Here is a 22,906-nt window from a genome sequence, read left to right as displayed (position 1 = left end):
CTTGCATCAATGGATGAATCTGAAACCTGAAAATCAAGGGATGCATCGCAGGATTTGAGTGAGATTGGGCAAAGCGTTGCCACTGCCTCCTGCCGCTGCCTCCTGCCGCTGCCTCCTGCCGCTGCCTCCGTTCCTGAATTGACTCGTCCGTGTCCTCTCTCTCTCGTTGTCCAGGCGAGGCGGCGGGCCTGGCTCTGGGTCTGGTCATGCTGGGCTCCAAGTCTGCCCAGGCTATCGAGGACATGGTGGGCTACGCCCAGGAGACGCAGCACGAGAAGATCCTGCGAGGCCTGGCCGTGGGCATCGCCATGGTCATGTATGGGCGTATGGAGGAGGCAGACACCCTCATCGAGAGCCTGTGCAGAGACAAGGTACGGCGTTTGGCTTTTACCACTTTGTACGGCCTGGAGGGACAATGTCGTTAGCGACTCAGCGCGTTTTAGCTACTATCAGCTCATGGTCTTAATTCCGTGAGCGCAGAGCTAATGTACAAACCCGTCAAATAAGACATCGTCGGCCTCTCGTTGATCAAATCACGGTTCTCCGCGGCTGGAATGGGCGTGCGCACGCTGAGAGGAGGCCAAGGTTGATGTCTGTTTTCTCTCACGGCGTCTCCCCCCAGGACCCCATCCTGCGGCGCTCTGGAATGTACACAGTGGGCATGGCCTACTGCGGCTCCGGTAACAACAAGGCCATCCGGCGCCTGCTGCATGTGGCGGTGAGTTTCTCTTCCTCATCCTTCTCTCTACACAAGACCACAAGCTGTTGGCAGGAAAAGTGGGTCAGCTAAAAAGAAATGGAAGGCTCTTAGCCATCGAGATGGTTTGAAATGATTAGGATATATTTTTGGAATGTTTAATGTGATGACGTGGTCCCCGTGATAACATTGGTCTAGAGATGCACTGGGTTCCCAGTGATGTCCTGCAGATGGCAGCCTAGATGTAGTGAAAGACAGGCTGTATCCTCGGTTACTGGGTTAAAGTATAGAGTACTACTTTATAAAACTTTTTTTGGGGGGGTGGGGTTGTATTTTATAATATAGATATAAAATGTAGTCACTTTATAATTCATAAAAAAATTATACAAAAATCCCGACTAAGTTCATTTCCCTGACGAATCTACGTCCACGTCTCTACCTTGCAGGTCAGTGACGTGAACGATGACGTCAGAAGGGCGGCGGTGGAGTCCATTGGGTTCATCATGTTCAGGTAAGGACACTCGACCACGTGCTTGCCTCATTGTCCCCACCACTGCTCCTCTGCAAATCCGTCATCCGCACACTAGAGGGTGCTGTACTCGCAACTTGTAGGCCCGGCCCCGCCAACAGGGTCACAGCCAAGCGGACACAGATGAATCGGCCCCTCGCATGTATACACAGACCGCATACCGCCCTTAACCCGGCCATTCTTTCCAAATGCGTTTGGAGTACATTTTCACAATATCACCAGAGGTTTGTCTAGCCTCTGGCCCTTTTTCCTCCATTTCGCTCAAACATCCAAAACAAACTGAGATGGATGGTTTCGTCCCAGACCTGAGATGGATAGGTCTTTTCCACTCCAGATTGCCAGTGGGGCCTCACCCACCTTTTTGGCTGTGCCTTTCGACCCACCTTTCCACACTCGACGCTATCTCTCGAAGGAGAGGTTCACAGGTCTCCACCAAGGTCTTCAGTATTTTCACCCTGTTTGAGTCTTAATGGTGAGGCGTGAAATCAATTGAGCTGGTTGCCAAGTCATGCCGAGCTTAGTAAATCTTGCTTGTGTGACATTCATGGTCAAATAACCAGTAGGTCGGTTTGTTTTAATTGTCGGAAATTTGTCTGACGTTTCGGATGGTACACCTGTTTATTAGTATGGTGGTTATTGAAATACCCATGATTTAATTAGCTTTGTGTATCCTTTTTATTTGTGTGATCGATGTGTAGCCTAGTAGTATGTTGATCTATAGAATCACAAAACACATTTTAGTAAGTCATAAGACCTTTTGAAATTATGTTCGAGTGAAGGTTTGCCCCTTGTTCTTGCAGTTCAAACAAATATAGCGTATTTGTGTTCATGTTTATTCTAAAGCTATGAGTGGGCATTCGGAGATCTGTTTAATTTCATGCTCTGTCTCAGGACAGTACAGTAAGCTTCCATTGTCACGTGACGACTGGAAGGTAGATACAATATGCCTAGACGTGCCTATTATCTCCTCTATGCCCCAGGGCACTTGGCTTCCTGTCATCCATCACACATTCTTCTGTTCTGTTTATGGGGCTCATCACTCATCCTTCGACGTGAATTTACCCATCAGGCCGAACAGCAGCCTTGAACAGTGTGTCTGGCCAAACAAAGAAACGATGGGGACTATTTTAAGCCCAAAAAAGGCTATGCGATATTCATATGATCAATTGGCTGTTAGATAAACCTTGTGTAAATCCTTCCTGTGTTTAGAAAGCCCCCTGAACGGCAACAATTCAGCACAGCTCCTCCCTTTCCCGCTCCCACCCCCCCTGGCTCCCAAGACACCAGCCCCCCCCCATCCTCCCCCCACCCATCGGGGGAAAGGCTGGGAGTTGGGGCGGGAAAGGCTGGCTTGCCGGGGTTTGTCGCACACTAGGTGTATCTATAGTGAGGTAGTCACTCAATTTTGAGTTTGTGCAGTGTTTTTGAGTGACCGTGTGTGTAAAAAAACGAAACAAAAAAAAGCGCCAGAAGCAGTTCAGTATTGAGGGGTTTTGCTTGCACAGATTAAATCATTATATGGTTAGGGTATTTGTGTCATTGTTCCCACTGGAGCAATTGACTTCAGACGCTCCTCATTTTACATCCTCTCTTTCAAAGGGATTCTGACAAACATTCAGTTTTGCTCTTCAGTGTTTGTGGTTATGAACCCTTGAGTGAGCACATTGCTTTATGGTATTTCATTTTGGCTGTGCTCAATTTGGGATGCTTATCATTACTAACTTATTTCAAAGACAAAGTGAAACAGCAAATTATCTACTGTAAGCCTGGCCCATTGTTATTGTTAACATTGGGACATGAAGGCAAGTCAGGAGGTAACAAAATGCACTAGGCCTAGACACTTGGAAGAAGCAAATCCCACACGTTGTATATTTTTCCTTTAGTCAAGCACAGTTCATCATGGTCAACAGGTACTAAGAAGGACAACTTTTCCATACATTTTATTTGTCTGTATAGCAAAGCTTCCCATTTGCAAAGGTTTTGTCCTTGTAACACTTTCAAAACAACAAGCTGCTTGAATGTAATAACGCTGGGCAACAGAAACGATTTGACATTCCAAGACTTGCCTATACAACGACTGTTGATAAAAGTAAAAAAAGATTACCAAAACCTGCAGCTAAAGTTGGTGCCATCTATTATGTAAGTAGGCTATTCTCTTAAAGAATTGTGAGTTTTGTGGAGCCAGAAGAATGTCTAGTTCATAAGGTGAGAGTAGTGTTTGTACTCTCCATAGGTAAGCATGTAATCTCCTTAATGGAAATTGTCGATAGCAGATTAAAATAGCCCAAGGTGTCATGATTAGCATGAGAGAAAAAACGCACCGTATCCAGGGAAAGTTCACAGTCAGTCTTCATTCCTGAAGTTTTTGTCTGGCAGTTTCCTTAAGGACAATCCGACCAAAGCTTTGTCGGCTTAGATTTTTATTGAGGGCAAGCGCTTCAGTGTTCCCTCTGACAGACTCAATTTACAGAAAGTTCACCAATGTTTAGTACAGAATCCAGGGGCCCCTCGTTTCTGAGATCTCCATTCTTCCCTTGTGTTTGGCTCTTACAGCCCAAACATAATTCATAGAAACTGATGCATGGTGTCCCCTGAAGAATGCAAACTGAAACTCGTATCTTGTCCTCATATCCCTCTCATGGAGGTTGATGCCCTTATATGTCTGTGGGCTTTGTTAATGCCCCAATAGACGATCCTTCACGTCCCTAAACATAACTGACGTGCTCCTCGGGTTTACAGTCCTCGTTCTCCGTCAGGAGCAGTGTGTCGATGACGACACAGCTGGAAGACTGGACGGGTGCTTGTCGTCGCCTCAGAGGGCTCTGGTAATTCACCGGGCCGATGCCGTTCTTCATCCCCCGCTTCATGAAGCGCTTTGAGTTCTCCGCCATAGAGGAACGGAAAGAGATCCGGGTCAAATTCCGTCGCCCGTTCCGCACCGGGGTGTGCCCGTCGGGCCCGTTACCGGCCGTGCTGCTGTAGTTGCAGGTCATGTAGCGCGTGAAAGCCTGGCGGAAGGTCTTGTTGAACAGGGTGTAGACGAGGGGGTTGATGCCCGACGACACGTAGCCCACCCACACAAAGATCTCCATGAGACGCCCGATGACGTTGAGGTCACAGCTGGCACACAGCACTGACGTGACATTGGTGATGAAGAAGGGGCACCACATGACCACAAACAGGAGGAAGACGATGCCCAGCACCTTTGAGGCCCGCTGCTCGTTGCTAAGGTTCTGCATGGACTTTTTGCCCATCGTGGACATGCGGCGAACTGGCATGTCCTTGCATATGAAGGGGGTGTTGGGGTTGGCGCTAGCATTGGAACCCCCTGGAATCTTCTCCCTCCTCAGCCCCTCCAGCATGGCCAGCTTGTCAGCAGGTGAAGTGACCATGGGTATGGGCTGCTCCTTCTGGGAGACCGTGGAGACTGTTGGACGAGTGAAGCGTTGGGTGACCTTTGACCTGAGCAGGTAGACTTTCTTGCGCAGCACCTGGATGGTTAGCAGGTAGATGACCATCATGATGGTTAAAGGGATGAAAAAGGCTGCCAGGGAGCCAAACATGATGAACTCTCGAAAGCTGTCGGGCTTCAACAGGCAGGTGTGGTTGCTGTTAAAGGTGGCGTTGTTTGGCATGTTCCCCAGGCCTTTGATGGGAATTGGTATCGCTATACCTGTAAAAACAGAGATTAATGGTCAACTGGTCAGTCAAAGAATTGTTATTCTGTATTAAATGACTGTTTTATAAAGAACCCATTAACTACAAAGTGTTTTACGAAGAGACAGTTTTAGAAATGTGCTTTTTGGAGGGGATTTGTAGGAGTGTTTAGGGATTCATACTTTTATGGAGGAGGAGAGCAGAGGTAGTAATAGTTTTGAAGGAAAACAACAAACTGGGACTCCTGGAATCTCCAATTTTCTACTCCACGGTCATGTTAACAAACTATAAATTGCCATGCTATAATGGTTCTGACATAGAACATGCACCCTGGCCAAAGAGTCTCTTCTACCGACATTGGCTTCCGAGCTAATTATAAAGCTTGTTCTAGTCATCTGGATTTGCTCAAGTAAAGATATTCAGTAAATCAGAAATCGCACAGGGCCCAGGTATAGCAGTGCTATCTAGAAGGGTCCGAACTGTCCATTGTTGCCATTTAAAAGCAGACTAAACTCTGCCAGGTTTTCACACCACAGTTTCCTGATGCCAAAACCCTCTGGGCTGATGATGTTAACAAGCTGAAGGGTGTTTAATTTCATGTCCCACTGGAAAGCTAATATATAATATATAACAGATCATTAAGAGCAAACCAGTGTGCTAATACACTAGAGGTTCACTGGGCAAGTCATCAACAACGGAGGCTTGGGCTGGAGACTGAATTAATAAAAAGGTCATCAGTCAGGAAATTAAAACAAAGCCCTTTGTCTAACCATCTTTTTGGATTGTGGTACACATGTCTGTATTGGTATAAGCTTCCATGGTGCCATCAAGAAAATAAACCAACTTGCTGTTTGAATTTGTCTTGAATGAAAGCTTTCCCGTTTGTCATGAGAATTCCAGTGGTCCAGCCACTTCATTTATAGACAGTGAAAAGACCAAGTTGGAGTAGTAATATTCAAAGGGCCTATTTATTCATGAGCAAATAAATGCCCTTCTACCTGTTACCTAATTGCATTATGAGGCCTGAATAATGTTGAGATTTTAATTCTGCATTGAGATTTTGTTAAATTAGATGGAGCTTGGTTAAGTTACCTTAAAAGAAAATGAAGGTACTGACTTTGAAAATAGTTTGAACGCTTTAAATAATGTAAATTTTTACAGTGGTTTTGAAATTGTCATTACACTTTTTACAAGTCATTTTTTCTACTGGAAGAAGTCACCTCTTTTCTGCTAGTTTTGTGTAAATGGTCAACTGGATTGTGGAACAGGAACTCCTCTGCCATCTCTCTGATTCTTTGTTACCACCCTAAACCCCTCTGCAGTAGTGAATGTTTATGTCGTTTAGCTTTTATTACTTCCTGCTTTTATTCTGACTGTATAAAAGGGGTCTGCTATGGATCACATTCTAAGAAATCAAGGAGCAATGACATTAGGAATCTTGCCCTCAGGTTTCGGTGCACGCTCTGAACTTTTATAGGGCCGGAGAACGATGGGCAGTGCAGTCATGTGCTTACCGATAGATATTAGCCAGACCAATGCAATCTTGGCTATAGCTTTGGCCCGAGACTTGTACTGACTGTGCTGGATGGGCTTCTTGATGGCAATGTAGCGGTCGAGCGATATGGCACACAGGTGCATGATGGATGCTGTGGAGAACAGGACGTCCAGGAAGAGCCAGATGGGGCAGAGGAAGTCGGGGAGAGGCCATCCCGAATCTGAGGAGACAATGTGAAAATATGCGTTTTTTGGGGGGAAGGTGTCCATTAGACATGCATTCTACACAAATTGCTTGTATTCCATGTGCCACGAGCATTTGGGAGATGTGCAGTGCTGAGGGCTTGGAACCATCTTTCATTTAGGGGGTTTCTGTTCGTTTGGTTGAAGAACAAATACGTTCTTCTAGTCCTTTCCGATAATACCCCCATACATACAAAATACCCCCAGGCCCTTTCTTCCAGAAATCTTTATTTTATATTTCAGAAATAATGGGGGGGGGTTAAATGTTTTGCAATATAGTCAGTTAGCCAGAGCAGTACTTATGTAAAAATGGTGACGCAGAAATGTGTGGTCTAAGAATATCAGTCCATTTAAAGGCATAGCTCTAAGACAAAATGATGTTATTGCAGTGGCCCATTTGCAATGCATTCACATGACATAGATAATGTTGTGGAAATGAGCCACAAAAAGCTCAAGTAAAGTCACCATTTCAGTGTGATGACCTGGTCGGACTCTTGCAAAAACAATGTTGAAATGGGTGTCCTCCATAAGAGCTATATTTGAGTATTTCTATCGTCATTATAATAATTAGTGTTTATTTATTTATTTATTCAATGTCCAATTCCACCAAATACCAGAGTGCAAGCTCTCTGACCTGGGCTATTAATATGCAAAAGCTTTTCAGATTAAATATAAGTGATACTGTTATGAAGGGACTTTTATGGAAATTAATTCAAAATTGAACAGAACACATAATTGGTATTGGTATTTATGGAAAATGTAAGTTAAGGAATGTTAAATAAAAAAAAGTATCCGTGTTTGTAGAAAGAGTGAAATTGTAAACGTCTCTTCAATGCCTGCTGCTTGTGGAGATAAGTGAGCACTGGGAGATTGCTCTGGGTACAGAAAAAGACGCCTGGCTCTAAAATATTTATGCTAATGTTGGCATAAGTTAACCTGGCAGACAAGATATTGTAATTTTATGTGCCAAGGCAAAAATGTTTCCCCTCTTTTCAACATAAACACTTTTTGTGGTGCTGCCTCAAAATCGTGGCACTACGTTGGGCACTTCCCCCACCCATCCTTCAAATAACTTTGGTTAATGGTTCTTTACTGTCACCTGGGCCCTTCTTCAGTACTACCTTTAGGTCTGCACAGTTTACTTTAAACAGTGGAACCATTACATTTTTCAAGGTGTTGACGAAGCCTCATTCATCTGTCCTGCAGATGTGGTCAGAATGCCTTAGGATCCTCACTCTTATAGACAGCAACTGTGAGCCTTGTTCAGGTTCTTTCCCTCTTTTGGAAGTTTAAATTGGTGGACATTCAAAATGTGATTGGGGTCGCAGTCTCATACATTTAGAATATTTGAGATAATGTGTACGATGATTTATGACCTTTTTCTCATGAAAAAAAAAAAACTTTTTTATCCAATGTCATCATCTTGGTGTTTCTCGAGTTTACAGAGGTCCAAGTTTAATAGCAACTATTTACGAGGGGTGTTATGGTCGTTCAGTAACGTTTCGTGTCTTGCTCCTCCTCTGGCATCTTTCAGGTGGGATTTGAATGTTTGCACCAATCCCGCTGTTTGACTGGAGCACACTGTTCTTAACCAAGTCTGGGTGTACACGGGGCCTTTACGAGCTTTCCCCACCAAGTGGCTCTGAAGGGACCATGTGAAGCACTGAACACTGTTTATGTGTCTGGGTCCTCCTGACCTCTCTGCTACCTTCCGTGCAGCGTGCTTCATCTCGATCAAGGCGGGGGCGGCGGCGGGAGGGACAGCGGCTGCCTGCAATAGTCTTTTGAAGGAGAGCATGTGTCTCGACTGGCTGTACAGAAAGACGGAGCTCTGAATGTGCTTGCGCACGCAAACCCCAGCTTCCCCCTCCACACAGCCTAGCCAAGAAGCTACCAGCAGAAAACAACCAGCTTAACCATCTCTGTGGTTGCGAAGGGAGCCTTCTTGTCACAGACGGTCTGAGGTTTCATTCGGCGAAATCAAAACAAGCATGTCGCTTCAAGGAATTCATGTGTACGTTGCCTTGACTTGTACATCTTCCCATATGCCCTGATGGGCTGCATTAAGATTTCATGTGTACGTTGCCTTGACTTGTACATCTTCCCATATGCCCTGATGGGCTGCATTAAGATTTTCATCCGACGACGTGCCCCCCCCCCCCCTCCCTCGTTTTCCTCCTGCCCTACTTTTTGTACGAGACACATGGTTTTTTCGAAAAGAACCATGTGTTCCTTTTTGAATGTAGATCAGATCCCTACACGCATGGATGAGGTTGAGAACATGGAATGACACACGGACGCGGTCATTTATTTAACAAGTAATAAGGAGTAAATGGCCGAGCCCAGTCTCTGGGAGAAAGATGATCTACCGTAACACACAGAAAGGAGCGGGGAGATGTTGAATTCATCACTTTGAAACGCCGCCGTATTTGCACGGCTTCGGCTATTTTTCCCCATTCGATTCAACTGCAAATGTTTAGTCTTGATTTCTCTCCTGCCCCAAGTGAAATTGTGAGACACTTCAGGCAATGTTTGTTTTTTAGGTTCACTTTTTCATTGGGGGAAAGGAGATCCGAGTCACGATGGTTTGGATCTGATAACTCTAGGGTAATGGCATAGCTCACGGAAGTATGTTGTTTGTGGACTGTTATCTTATGTTTCCTCTGTAATTTGTTCATGACTCATCATGTTCAACCAGATATCATCTTGTGTCCTACTCCTAAACCCATCCACTGTAATTATTATACGAATGCGTGCGTATTTCTTGTGCAGTTTATTTACAACAAAAGCAATCCCCCATTGTTGCTAAATGTGGAGGTTATCCTTTTTAATTCAAAGTATGAATGTCGGCCGTCTGCTTTGCCTTGCACATTCACTGGAAATGTGTTTCCATGGTTGGTCGCAGTCAAGCTTTTGTAGTTCCAAGTGCAACTCAGGTCATTTGTGGCCAAGCTAGGGGGAACTGGGTGGCATTGCTATACGGTCAGCGATACAGATATAGAGAATCCAAAGTGGGTCTGATTGAGAAGTATTTTGTATTCTAAATAGTTTTGACCATAGCTTTAGATGCAACGATCGGGCATCAGGTACGTTTGTGACTACAGCACCTATGGACCTCTCAAGGCACTGAGCTTCTCCCTCTGTGGTCTACTTACTGTACAGCACCGTGACCAAGGCAATGGGCATCACCAGGAGTCCCACCAGCAGGTCGGCCATTGCCAGTGACATCAGGAAGTAGTTGGTAGCGTTCTGTAGCTTCCTCTCCAGAGACACAGCCAAGATGACCAGAATGTTGCCCCCGATGGTGGGGATGATGACCATGACCATGAGCAGTGCTGCCCAGCGCAGCTGTGCCCCGGTACCCTCCCCGGGCCCCAAGCCGTTCGGCACCAACGGCGCCGCCTCTGGCTGGGACATGCTGCTGTGGAGGGGGTGGCTAGCCTTGGCGCGGGTTGGGGCTCTGCTCTGGCTGGCTCCGGGAGCTTGGTCAGCATGGTCACGGGGTCCCACAGGCCAGGGCGGCAGGGCGGCAGCTCAGGACCAGCACACGCAGCGATTCATCTCTGGTCTGTCATACAAACCCCAAAAATGGACCCACTTTGCGATCCGAAAATGTGCCGTCGCTCACGGATCCAGATGGAATAGGAATTGGAGATCCTCACCAGAACTCCAACTCCAAAAGGGAAGGCGATAATCCGAGCACAGGTTGTACTTCCACAAGAACTAAGCGGAGATCTCTGATTGGTAGTCCAGGCACCATTTAAAACAAGGAGTGTCTAGTGAAAAACAGGGGGGGGGGGAGAGTTATTGCAAGACATTTTCACCGTATGAATTCCTATTCGTAGACATTTAGAATTATTTAAATTGGAGTTTCCTGTACATCATTAGTATTGATTGCAGCTCTCTGATAATTAGAATATTCATCAAGGACGTACCTGCAACCACAGCTAAACATTTGTTTGTTGTGACATAAACGTGTGTAAAATATGCCAGTGTAGGTTTTTGTAGTTGAAAGTTACCTAACAATTTCTTTATAGGTGCATTTACAATCTGTTTCCAACATAGTAAAATAACATATGAGCTTTCGTAGTTTAACAGTACAATAATTGTTTCTGAATTTATTAGTCATAATACTTTTAAGATACGAACATTTGGACTGCTTTTTCAATGGTGTTTCATCTGTGCCTCCAGAATTACTTCTAAATTGGCACTACATTTATAACCCTTAGAAAGCCTTTGTCACCAGCATATGATTAAAATCATATGGCATCAAGTGTTTACATTCTTGAGGTATTATATCACTTGTCGAGAACAATTAATGACCAATGACTTTGATGGATATTAAAAAGCTTAAGTGAAATAACTAGCCAAATTCCAAATACACAAGTAATCGTATAATACAGCAATATAAAAAATGAGGGTTCATTTGTATCTTACCGTCTCTTCTGGCAGTAGTCTTTTTGTGGTCCACTTTTAGTTTGTCCTCCTGTGGTTCACTGCCATTGCAATCGAAGCTGTTAAATCCTCACTTCTTCGATCAAGCAATACGTTGTGCGTAGGACAAACACCCGGCTCTCCACATAACAACTGAACTTCAATCCTCAGCCAGGGAGAATGGTGCCTGTTTTCTTGCCCCTTCCTATAAATGTTTGCTTCCCTCCAAAATAAGAAAATGTCACCAACAGCCCCTCCTTTATAGAAACAAAAATGATTTCAATTTAGAGCATTCCAGGCGCTGGAATTTCCTACGTCCTTGCTTGTCGGAAGAGCCCCCGATCTGGATGCGCACCAGCTACAGTGATCACAGGTTCAAAAACTTCCAGCTGCTGCGTTTCCCCTCTGTCTCACTCCCTCACCCTGCTTTTCTTTCTCCATCCGCCGCTCTTTGATAGACTTGAACCCCTGCTTGCTCTCTCTCTCTCTCTCCCCCCCCTCCCTCTGCTTGCCCATGAGTCAGGCTCAGGACAAAACAGATGAATGTCTTTGAGCTGGCCGTGTGCCAGTGGTTCTGGGAGGTAATTTCCTTCAACACAGCCGACCTACTGTTTAAATTTGTCACTTTCAGTGCTCTCCTCTAGTAAGGCGAGAGATCGCGGGTGGAGGACAAGGTGATTTTTAGGCTGTTGTAGGCTAAACACTACTAGACGGCATGTCACATTTACGCAACGATTGACCCTCTTTATGATAAATGAATGCTCACCTTCCACCCGGCTAGGATTTAGTCAATATTTAACACATTTCCACATTGCCTACACAAGTGTCCTCCCACCTAACCTGTCATAATATGTACGTGAGTTTGATTTCTGTTTCATCATGTAAAAAATATTTTAAAAAATTAAAGCTGAAATCTAAAATTTGTATTCTGGGAAGGTGTTATAGCCAGGGAAAGGCGTTCTTTGCTTTCTGTGTGAGGCTTGGAAAACGGAACACAAGGTCACAGCCCTCTGGCTTCCACCTGGGCCCTTTTGAAGAACGTCTCGCACACCAAATATTTTCTCCACTCCTAAACCAGCTCAGGTGTTAGTTTCTCGGTGAGAGAGAGAGAGAGAAGGGAAGTATTTTATGAGCTGCCTTTCTGTCTATCTGAGAGCTCTGAGTGTCTCAAATTCCTTTGACCGTCTTGTTTCCCTTCAGAAATCAGCCAGATTAGGCTCTTGATGACTAGCTCATTTGTGACAGCTGGTGTAAAAGACACCCTTCCCTGGAGCCGAGACAAGGCAGTTGACTTTTAATTAGGAGAAAGGTCAGAGGCCACCGCTTCCTTGTCAGGTCCCCAAGTGGAAAGTTTGGTCCTTCTGATCCTCAAATGCAAGGAGAGGCTGAGAGATGCTGTTAGAACTGCTCCAGATCTCTAGATCCAGCCCTGGATACTGCTTAAATAATTCAATTTATATAAATGACTAACATAACACTAACATTCTAATAGTTTGTTAAATATCTATGAAACTGAAAATTCCATTGTGTTGTGTAAGAGGTATACCGTAATGATTTTTGTTTAGAATTTTTTTTTAACTCTTTATAAGCTTGGCACTTTAAACCTATTTTGTTATGACAGTCATAGGAAAGAGGTTTCGCAGCCTCCATTTCCTTGTTGAAACCAACACTGTCCAGGTGCTGTCCATGACTCATTTAGGTAGAACGAATGAGCAGAAAGTTAATCAAATCTTCTACCCTTCATGCATTTGTAATAAATCCCATTATCATCTATTGACCACGAAACAAATGTGACCAGCCCTTTTCTCATTCTATAATATCACCATTTTATTATTTCCAATGACAGGATTTTAACCAATACTAATGCTGCAGCACGTTCTGCGTTTCTCTCTTGGCATCAGTTGCCGTGCGTCGAGACATGACATATTAACTGCTCACGCAAAGATGGGCACTTTCGTAAGCGAGCCTTTACTCTTTGGAGCAATTCAGTTCATCTTGATATTTGTAAAAGAAAAGATGTAGGCATCAAATATGATATTGGCCAGATATGGACAAGTGTCCTGGGTGCACATTTCATTTTGTATTTTAAAATGAGATGGTCTAACCACACACTTAAGATGTTCAGTTTTACATTTACATCTACCTTTTTTATGTCCTCTCAGTGGAAGCATTCATGAAAAAAAATTAAGGCATCTGTGTTACTTTGACCCTGCGAGAAGTGTTTCAGCACTACTGGTCAACCCTGCAATTTTGATTTAATTCAGTTCCTGTCAGTATTACAGAGACTAAGGCTGACATTTAGAGACTTGGGCTTTGATTTCAACTTTACAGGCTTGGTTATATGTTGCTCCACTCCCTTCTCAGTCATAAGATAGAAATGGGTAGGGACATGGATGAAGATTGATTTTTGGATTCACTTAAATTCCCTAACCTTGTGAGTGACCCAAAGAAAATTGGCTCATGTTTGAGAATGGGTCTTCAAATGAAACCCATTGTAAAAGGTTTGACTACTTTGCCGCTCAAACTACTGCAACTCCCTACACACTGATAGCGAAGTTTACCTTTCAGAAATGCATACAAATAACTTCAATAAAACATTTATGTTTTAACTCCTCCCAGTATTTATCTAGATATACACTCTGGGATAACCATAACCCTTACTTCAACAATGAAAACCATGTACTCAATATTAATATCAGGTTTTGTGAAATATCCGAGTTTCAGAAGTCAACCTGGCCACAGCTTTTCCCTTATCTTCCCACCCCGCCTGCTCCAGGAGACAGGGCAGATCTAAGTATAGATGTGTGCTCGTCATCCAGCTACCAGAATAGCATCTTATATCCCTGTTGGTGAAATTGAAAGGCGATCCAGATCTCATGTTGATTGCCATTTGTGATCAAATAAAGCCTCGGTGCTAGTTGAGATGAGCTGCTTAATCCAAGCAGGCCTGTGGAGATTAGACTGCAGGAGAACGCCACTGCAGAAGTGTTGGCTACTAAAGGAGAGAGGCCCTGGGTGGCTTTGCAATTCATTAGCACAGGACTTCATTGAAACCAAAACACTGTTTCAGATTCTGTCAGTGAAACCTAAGGGGATTTTTTCGAATCTGATTACAGCTAGAGATTCTATTATGATGGTGTTGATGAAGGCTTCAGTCCGTTTCTACTGCTTGTTGTTAGGATAAAGTTAGATGCTGGTTTAAATTGGCACTTTAATGGAGTTTGAGCATATGTGTATGTTCACTTTATTTCAACAATTATTATTCTTTTTTAAAAAAATTTATACATGAAACGACCTGTGAAATGCAAGAATGAAATCCTGCATTTGCTCAAACTAAGATGCAAATTATCATGTAATGGAACAGAAAGGATTCCAACTGCAGTAAAGCGTCAGTTGTCTGGGAGAGTTGGCGTTGACGTTTATGCGAGTTGGTGGCAAAGCAATCTTGAAGGATTTGTAGTTTTTGGAGGTCTTTTAAAATAAATCGGTTTACCACCTATCAGTTTTGGATGAATTGCAATTGAAAGCTGACTGATGGACTGGCTATGGCCATAGTACAGGGAACGAAATCGTTCTAGGAACTCGCATGGTAATTTTTTCAATTGGCCCGACACTTTGGACCCAGGCAATGTTGGTGTTATCACCAGCCTTTTACTTCAGACCAGCCAGAGCACGCTCAATAAACTGCAGATGACCTCATCTATGTTTTGTCTGCATGGTCTTTAAGTAAGGAGGCTATGTCTGCCTGGTGACAGTCCTCAAGTCAAGACATTACACTGGTGGTGGATAATGTGTTATATATTCAGAAGGACATCTTTCAGTTACGGTTTTGGCTCAGAGGAAATCCTGTTCTCTTTGAGCAAATTCGGCATACGTTTTTTTTTTTTTTTTGCCTTCAAAAGTTGCATATTTAATTTTCTATATTGCCTAAATGTTTATTGCTAACTATTCAAAAATAACTGATTTTAAGGTATTCACCCAACTGAACTTGGTTAAACTTAGTGCCAAAGTGTCTTGGTGATGGCCTTTGGTCTCAAACCTTAATTTGAGGGAAGAGCAACAAAGTGGATTTCATCTGCTCACTCCAGGACCACTTCAGTCCGGTTAGCGCAGAGCCATTAAGTTAACTTCACATCTGAAGCGCATAATGGCAAATGGCCCTTACCTCCGTACTACGGCGCAATGGTGCTAAGCACTATTGGAGGTGAAAGCCCCAAGCACAGATTTGACTCCCCCTCCAGTCAGCCCACCCTAGTCAGTCTCACCTCAAACGCTACCATACCTCTCCCCCCCCCCCCCAGCCTTTTCCCTCACTGAACAGGAGAGGTAGTGGAGTTGAGGGGTGGGATTAGATGGGGAATGGTCATAATCACCTTGTGTAAATTGTTTAAAGAAACCATCTTGACACAGCTGCCCGGACTAGGGAGAGTTGGTAAAAGGTATTTGAAGCCTCAAAAGAATACGTGCGGAGGATCCTTATAGTGAGAATGTGGGTTCAGATGGTAGCCAGGAAAATGTGATGGGGAACGAGGTCCTGGCAACTCCGCATGAAATGCAAGATGCTAGGAGCTATGGTCTGCAGAGGTTAGCCAGAATGTTAGCTTCACCACAGGGGTAGTGAGGCCGGATAAAAACCCCTGGGTTGAAAGTCTAAGTAAACTGAATTGTTAGCTTCACAACTAGGGTATTTTCTCCGTCTTGGGTGAAGTGGTAGGTTAATGAGATGTGCACTTTGTCAGTGTGTCTTCCCTACAGTACATCTTCATAATCTGTCTCTTCACTTTACATCAGTCTGCTATGACATACTCTCGGACTAGGTGCGAACGGTGCAGACCCATACGGAAATGTTCTTCTTGCAAAATAGTTTTACACGGGAGTTCACATTCCCCAACCAACACTCGCCCTATTTCCTGTTCTCACATGAGTTTGGCCCTTCCTACAACCACAAGAGTATTGCCAGTGCACTGCCTTTAATCTGTTGAGTGACTGTTGTCTGAATATTCCATTGTGTGTATGGCTTTAACTCTGATTCATCATCGTATAATTTCACAATTATCATGGCCTCCCCCAAGTGGATAAATTAATATAAGAAAGCCGGCCAAGTTGACAGAACCTCAGCCTCCTAAAGGATTGACCCCAGACAGGCATCCAGCTAAACTCCTCTTTAATCCCCCCCTGATAAGGATAAATGGTTATCGATTTTGCATGAACGTAGTGCCAAGAATAATCTGCACTCTAACGAGGTGCCTTGTCTCACTCATTCCCAGTGTGCTCAGTCGTTTTAGTTGTGCGGTACCGTTCATTGTTACCCATGCTTGTCTCTCTCTGGTTGTCTCCCGCCCAGGACCCCGGAGCAGTGCCCCAGTGTCGTGTCCCTCCTGTCGGAGAGCTACAACCCCCACGTACGCTGTGGAGCTGCCATGGCCCTCGGCATCTGCTGTGCTGGTACTGGCAACAAGGTGAGATCCTCCCTTTTTTGGAACAAGGCTAAGTTCTATAAACTCCTAACCGTCCTGCAGGGATCCAGCTGTCATTCTCTTCATTTGAGGGTTCTCACTTTTGGGGGATATATAATGTTATTCTTGGATGTGTTGCTGGCCGATCAACTTAACGACTAGGTCAACTTGACAGCCGCTAGCCATTAATTGTACCTTTCATCTTTTTTTGCAAAACATGCCACTAGTTGGGACACCTTGATATTGTGAGCAAGAGTAGTGCATGGAGCTGTAGTTTGTTCACATCAAAAGGTGAGCGCCGTGACACAGGCAGTGTGTTGGGGAACCCTGTTGGGTCTGAGGCACAGGCACGGCATCAGCACAGAAAGAGGCACAGGCACCGCATCAGCACAAAAGGAGGCACAGCCACTGCATCAGCACAAAAGGAGGCACAGCCACTGCATCAGCACAGAAAGAGGCACAGCCAGGCTGGGGCCTGGAGGGGCTCTAAACACACCCAGCTGGCTCCAGGAGGATCTAATATGGGCAGGGGGGATTCAACTACTGTTTACTTGGGAGCTCTGAAGCCAGTGTGACCCAGTGTGGTCCTCTATTTCAGTCTGTTGAATTTGCTGGTCCCCTGAATCCGGGCTGTATATTTTTTTTTATCACAAATGACCCATTATCCGTTAATGTGGTGCGTCGACTAAAGGACGTGCAGTGTTTTGTGCATCCCAAAAAAACAACAATAACCTTTCCCCGCAGACCTGTTTTTGGGTCGTGCCATGTTCTCATTGCAACTTACAATGCAAAAGTTCTGAGCTGGAGCTGTCGAAAGTGCTTATTCCTGTGTAATATTCTGCCATCGTGGTCCATTTGGGGAAGGGAGCTTGTTCGTCACTGATGCAGCGATGACCTGTGCTGTGCACAGGGGTCTTTTTAAGAACCTGGGAAATGAAAAAAGCCCTAGATGCTTACCTCAGACAAGCGGTTGTCTGCCCCTGGTTGGCTAGCAACAACTGCTGTTTTTGCTAGCCCCTCCCTCCCCGTCTTCCTTCAGACCAATTGTTTGCTCTGTGAATGAAGGGCCGGTTCATGTCAATACAATCCGATACCCCAAAAACTCAATTGTGTGGTGTCACATTGTATTTTTTTTATGGCACCGTGAATATGGCGATGAGCAGGAACAACCTAACAAGATTTTGGTTTATTGTTTTGGTGGTCGAGTTGGCATGTCTTTTACCGAGGTGAACACACTGCGGCGAGACTGGTACAGCACGGTCTGGAAGAGATTAGAGGGGAAAGCTCATCGCCAGACCCCAAAAAGGCCTAACGATGCAGGCTGATCATTCTCAGGTGCGGCATAGTCCAAGCAAAGTCATGGTCCATTACAGCTGGGCCATGGATGAAGCCCAGAGAGAATGTTCTGGACTGAGCCCGGCTAGACATGGGACTTGTAAGAGGCTCCAGCGCTCTGACCACCAGTCAGTTTCTCAGTACAGGAGCCCCTGGCCTTCAGGGAGAGGACGGATGATGTTGTGTCTGGAGAAGTGGGTCACCCATTACAAGAGACCACAAGCCCTTGCCATCATTTACACAGCACACCTGGGGGCTTGATTTTTCGAGTTATTTCTGCTCCCCATTTGCACTCGCAATGACAAAAAAAGAAATAACCCGCAGTTAGGCTGTTTAGACTACCTATTCAGAACAAAACCTACCAGTCAATGTGGACATTTTGTGACATCATGAATATTCAAGTGCAAAGCAATTTGGGTCTAGATGGAATGTGCATAATATGCTCACTCTAAATAATTGGACAGTGTGTCACGGTTGCACCTTTTGCACGAGCACATCAAACAGCACGGTACTCTGAAAGAGTAGAGAAGGGTAGGAGGTGGCCATTGCCATTATTTTATTACCTTCAACGTATTTTAACATGAATATTTCATGCAGCCATTTAATTTCAATTTTTTCTGAACCTGAAAAACAACAAGGTTGTCCGTTTACAGTAACGGTCTCCGCTGCATGCTCTGCGTCAGCCGCCGCTCCACATTGGACCCGACAGTAAATGCCCTCAATTAAACCCCACCTGCCGACCAATCAGGAAGGGGATGTGGTCTCCCTGCGTCTGTTCCGCGGATCGTTCCACACCCGGGGTGTTCTGCCGTGCTACACCGTGGCCACGGCAGGCCGAGCAGAAAACCTCGAGTTCCAGGGGTTTATTTTCTTTCCTGCTGCCGTCGCCGGGGTGGTTTGTTTCTCCACACGCCGCAGAGCGGATGGCTCCCTCCTGTGAGCCTGGCAGCGTGGAGTTAGCAGAGCTGCCGGGACAACAGGAGGAGGAAGACTTCTCCGCTGTGGAAAACCAGAGTTATTGATGAGGGGGAGATGGAAAGGAAGGGGGGGGGGGGGGGGGGGGGGGGGGGGCGGTTGGGGTGAGGGCGAGGGCGAGGAGCATGGAGGAAGAATTTGGTCATTCACAGAAAAAAACATTTTTTGTGTTTTTTTTTTCTTCTGTGTTTTAAGTACACAGACGTACTGTTTGCATCTGATAAATGTCATTGTCGTTCATCATTGTCATTAGTGCGCTCTGAAAAAGGTTGCCTCTCCGCGCCAACCTTCCCCTCACTTCAACAGACGGCAAAATACCAGTGTCAAGCATCTTGGCTTCCCCGTTCTGCAATACCGGGTCTTAAGTCTCCGGACCTGGTAAAGCTCTGGTCCAAACATCGCCGCCGGAGACCCTCTTAGCAGGCTGGAGGTCCTCTCTGTTTATCCTCCACAGCCCTCTTCACCTTTAAGAGGCTGAGGCTTTAGCTCTCAGGGGCGCAATGGCTTAAAGGGGCCCATCTAAAGCAAATGGTACTTAGTCCACCCATCTTCCTCCCGTGTGGCAACTCGGCATTGGAGTCATGAACCAAGCATGACATCGGGTTCGCCGCTATTTGTATGGTTTTTAGGCGAGGTAAGACCCTGTGTTGGTGTTTGGTCGCCATATTGTTGATCTGTCCTCACCTTGTCGTTGTGCGTTTCCCTCTCCTACAGGAGGCCATCAACCTGCTGGAGCCCATGACCAACGACCCGGTGAACTACGTGAGGCAGGGCGCCCTCATCGCCTCCGCCCTCATCATGATCCAGCAGACCGAAGTGACCTGCCCCAAGGTGAGGAGGACATCTCAAGTCAGGGGGGGAGGGGGGGGGGAGTCAATTTCCTGGATGTGGTTTTATAGGGTGTTAAGAAAAATGTACACCTCCCAACCATTCGATTTTATTTGAACTTTTTCCCCCAGCTAATCTTCCAAGCCATTAAGCGGCCGTTACGTTACGGGTATCAGTCGAGTGTTGACATGCTCACTGACTTCTGCTGCACTGCCCCCCCCTCCCGCCCTCCCCCTCCATTTAGTGCCGCTGCCTTTCAGCTCAGGGTGGCATTGGTGTGTACCAATGTAGAAAAGGGAACTTGTTTTTTCACACTGCAAGGCAGCAGGCGTCACCGTGCGCTTGTGTTTACCCAAACTGTAAACCCCAACCGTTTTAACTCCCAGCCCTGGGTTTGTTGTGCGGCGTCTATGGATGAAAGTCGCGTGGTTGGAGAAATAATGGCCGGGTGGGCAGATCTGCAGGGTGTTTATGCCCACTCAGCTGTAATGACTGCCTCCCACCTAGAACAAGGTATACGCACCTATGTAAACAAACAGGACTCGCTTTTTTGTTTTGGTTTCTCCCCTTACACGCGTGGCCTTTATGGTTGTTATAATTTTCCAAGACTCGTTTCATGTTTTTAAGTGGCGACGTCATGAATTGCGGCAGGCTGTTTTTAAATGTGCAACCAGGCTGAAGTTTTGAAGGGGCTCTTTGGAACACGAGGAGATTCGGCGCAGTTGCGTTTTAAATCGTTCCCCCCCCCCCCCCCTAACCCGGGAATGTGCCTAGCCTCTCCCACAGGCGGGGAGAACTCACCCACTCCGAGGTAGCATTCGACTTTTACGATTTCACTATGCATATTACCAGTATTTTTCATCCTGTAGCTAGTTATTTGGGCTCCTTAGGCATAGCCTTAGTCTTTCACCTCCTTCCAGCGAGTTGGCAGACTGAGGCGTCTGTGCAAAAGTGGGTAGGGGAAAACATAAAAGGAAGTCTGGAAGAGAGACTCGGAATTAGCCTTCACCTTGCCCTTAAGTGGCTCTCGTAAAGATGTTTCATCCTGCTCTTAATGGCATGAAGGGGAACTGGGACTCTGTATGCCCAAATGTCAGTCCCGGTGCCTTCAACCGCTCTGGCGTGCCGAGCCCTCCTAATTAGACACAGCGCCAGGTTGGACGAAAGGTTGCCCAGATGTGGGAAACGACGGAGCAATGAAAAGGAACAGACTGTCGAACCACGGATCAGACCAACTCCCGGATGGTTTGATTCTGTTGTTCGACCGCCTCGCGCAACGTCGTTCCGTCCGCCGCGCGGGGCGGTCCGTTTTCGGGTGTGCGTGCCGGGTCTGACGTAGCCTGTGTGTTGCCTTTGCCCCTTCCGCCCCGCAGGTGAACCAGTTCCGGCAGCTCTACTCCAAGGTGATCAACGATAAGCACGACGACGTCATGGCCAAGTTCGGTGCCATCCTGGCCCAGGGCATCCTCGACGCAGGTCAGTGTCTTCCGAGGAGACGAGAGGTCAATTAGCGTCCACGGTGCTTGTCCCTTGATTGGTTTGGACCTTTTTCGCTTGCGCTTTCTCTCTGTTGCTCTTTGTCTCTCTCTCTCTGTTTCTTTTCCTCTCTCTCTCTCTGTTTCTCTTCATCTCTCTCTCTCTCTCTTTTCCTTTACTCTATCTCTCTCTCTCTGTCTCTCACTCACTCACTCACACACAGAGACACACGCGTGCTCGCTAACCCCAAAGCTGACCACCCATGTTTTGCGTTTCTTCCCACTGGGAGCGATCATGCAAAGGTGCATTAGCGCCTGGCATGCCCTGCTCCCAGCCCAGCCCCATGGCTCTGTCCCCTCTCCTGTGATGGCTGTTTGTGCGAGCGCCTCGTGCCAGTCCGCCTGTGTTGCCTACAAGCATGTGTGTTTGTGTGCGTGTGAGGTCCCCGGGGAGCTGCATTTCATCACAGCAAGAGCTTGACAGAAACACACACACACACACACACAGATGTGTATATGCATACCCCGAGCGCATGCAAGGGCAGGAGCACATTCTACAGAGTTAACATTGAAGCGTGGGTATTACGTAGAGAGACACCAGAAGGTTCCCTCTGCGCGTGACCCAACACGAGCCAGTGCCATGCTCCACCTAAACGCCAAGACTGCGTTTTCGTTCACCTGTGGTTCCGCGCAGTTCAGTGCAACACTTTGCCTCGCCCACCCTGCCCCGACCCTCGGAATGGGGGGAAAAGGTGGACCCCCGGACCTCCACAGTCATTCACCTTGAATTTGAAAGCCCAGTGCTACGAGAGGAGAAACCTGAAGCTCCCAGTTTCATCAGAAAGCGTGAAGTGTGGGTTAGCGCGGCCTTATTAGTGTGTCGTGGCTAGTGGGCTGGTATTTCGGAGGGGTAATTGTATTAGAAGTGACAGGCGGAAGCCATTAGCTCTCCATGTCATGATCTCGGGGGCTCATTACTCAGGATTTGGACCCACAGAGCTGGTCCCCCCCCGCCCCTCCCCATACCTGCTCTCTCTCCAGTCCCTTCACGCTCATTTAGTCATGTGTTGCAGGAGCCAGCCTCGAGTCCCATTTGGGGCCTGTTCAAACCTGTTTATCCGACGGCAGTACCCCAAGTTAGATCTTTTCTCTGAATGTCGTGGCCGTACAGGTATCTCTGATGTGTACGGTCGTCACCGGGGGATTTTTCTCGCCGCTGACGCAAAGCTTTTGTCACTCGACGCTCGCCGTGTGTGTTTCGAAGAAAGGAAGTTGGACTGGCAAATCGAGAGACGACCAAAACGGATCGGGGTGGTGGGGGGGGGTTCTTTCCCTCGTCAAGGAGCTTTGCTGCTCTTTCTGACGTTTTTAAAGAGCGTTGTGTGCTCGCGCTGCTGTGGCGCGGCGGGGAGAATGTGACTCACCCTGGCGACCGGTAAATCCGTCGGTTTCGGGACATCGAGAGGCAGTGCGAGCTGTCGAAATAAAGACGTCAAATGGTCCAGTCGTCGCTTGAATGACCTCAGGAGTATATGAGCTGGGCGCAGGCATGGAGGGAGCTCATGATTGAACCTCCATTGTCTCTGTGACTTTCCTAAACGGGTTACTCCCTCGTTACTGGGTTTTAGGCTTCTTTTGTTTCTGTTGACATCACCTTGGCCTGAGACTCTGGCCTGATTCAGCCCACCCTCTTAGACACCACTCCTCTCTTCTTTCCTCCTCATCCTCCCCTCTGGCTCTCAACCCTAACCCCTCTCATCCTCTCTCTCTCTCACGCGCGCGC

General features: G+C 46.4%; 2 protein-coding genes across 2 annotated transcripts in view; one reads left to right on the top strand and one right to left on the bottom strand.

Annotated features, from left to right (window-relative positions):
* psmd1 (proteasome 26S subunit, non-ATPase 1) overlaps nucleotides 1-22,906 on the top strand; it is a 33,832-nt gene that overhangs the window by 4,399 nt on the left and 6,527 nt on the right. The window contains exons 14-19 of the mRNA XM_047036765.1: nucleotides 175-371; nucleotides 623-718; nucleotides 1,144-1,208; nucleotides 16,399-16,513; nucleotides 19,535-19,651; nucleotides 21,022-21,124. Coding sequence (XP_046892721.1) covers nucleotides 175-371; nucleotides 623-718; nucleotides 1,144-1,208; nucleotides 16,399-16,513; nucleotides 19,535-19,651; nucleotides 21,022-21,124 — 693 coding nt within the window. The remainder of the gene's footprint in view (nucleotides 1-174; nucleotides 372-622; nucleotides 719-1,143; nucleotides 1,209-16,398; nucleotides 16,514-19,534; nucleotides 19,652-21,021; nucleotides 21,125-22,906) is intronic.
* Nucleotides 3,151-11,557, bottom strand: htr2b (5-hydroxytryptamine (serotonin) receptor 2B, G protein-coupled). Its single transcript, XM_047036766.1, has 4 exons — nucleotides 11,058-11,557; nucleotides 9,776-10,396; nucleotides 6,398-6,598; nucleotides 3,151-4,899 (listed from the first exon to the last, which is right to left on the bottom strand). Exons 2-4 carry the CDS (start codon nucleotides 10,035-10,037, stop codon nucleotides 3,932-3,934), a joined length of 1,431 nt encoding a protein of 476 aa, XP_046892722.1. The 5' UTR covers nucleotides 10,038-10,396; nucleotides 11,058-11,557; the 3' UTR covers nucleotides 3,151-3,931.

Source organism: Hypomesus transpacificus, chromosome 16 (assembly GCF_021917145.1).
Source record: "Hypomesus transpacificus isolate Combined female chromosome 16, fHypTra1, whole genome shotgun sequence".
In the NCBI taxonomy this organism is placed as follows: Eukaryota; Metazoa; Chordata; class Actinopteri; order Osmeriformes; family Osmeridae; genus Hypomesus; species Hypomesus transpacificus.
The sequence above is the reverse complement of the archived record's forward strand: the minus strand, read 5'-3'. Positions and strand labels throughout refer to the sequence as shown.

What these genes read in the sequence shown, in the direction of transcription:
- htr2b (XM_047036766.1), bottom strand. Translation starts at nt 10,037, where the DNA reads ATGTCCCAGCCAGAGGCGGCGCCGTTGGTGCCGAACGGCTTGGGGCCC. An exon ending in CTTGGTCACGGTGCTGTACA is followed by an intron (nt 6,599 to 9,775) that starts GTAAGTAGACCA and finishes TTGTCTCCTCAG; the next exon opens with ATTCGGGATGGCCTCTCCCC. An exon ending in GGTCTGGCTAATATCTATCG is followed by an intron (nt 4,900 to 6,397) that starts GTAAGCACATGA and finishes CTGTTTTTACAG; the next exon opens with GTATAGCGATACCAATTCCC.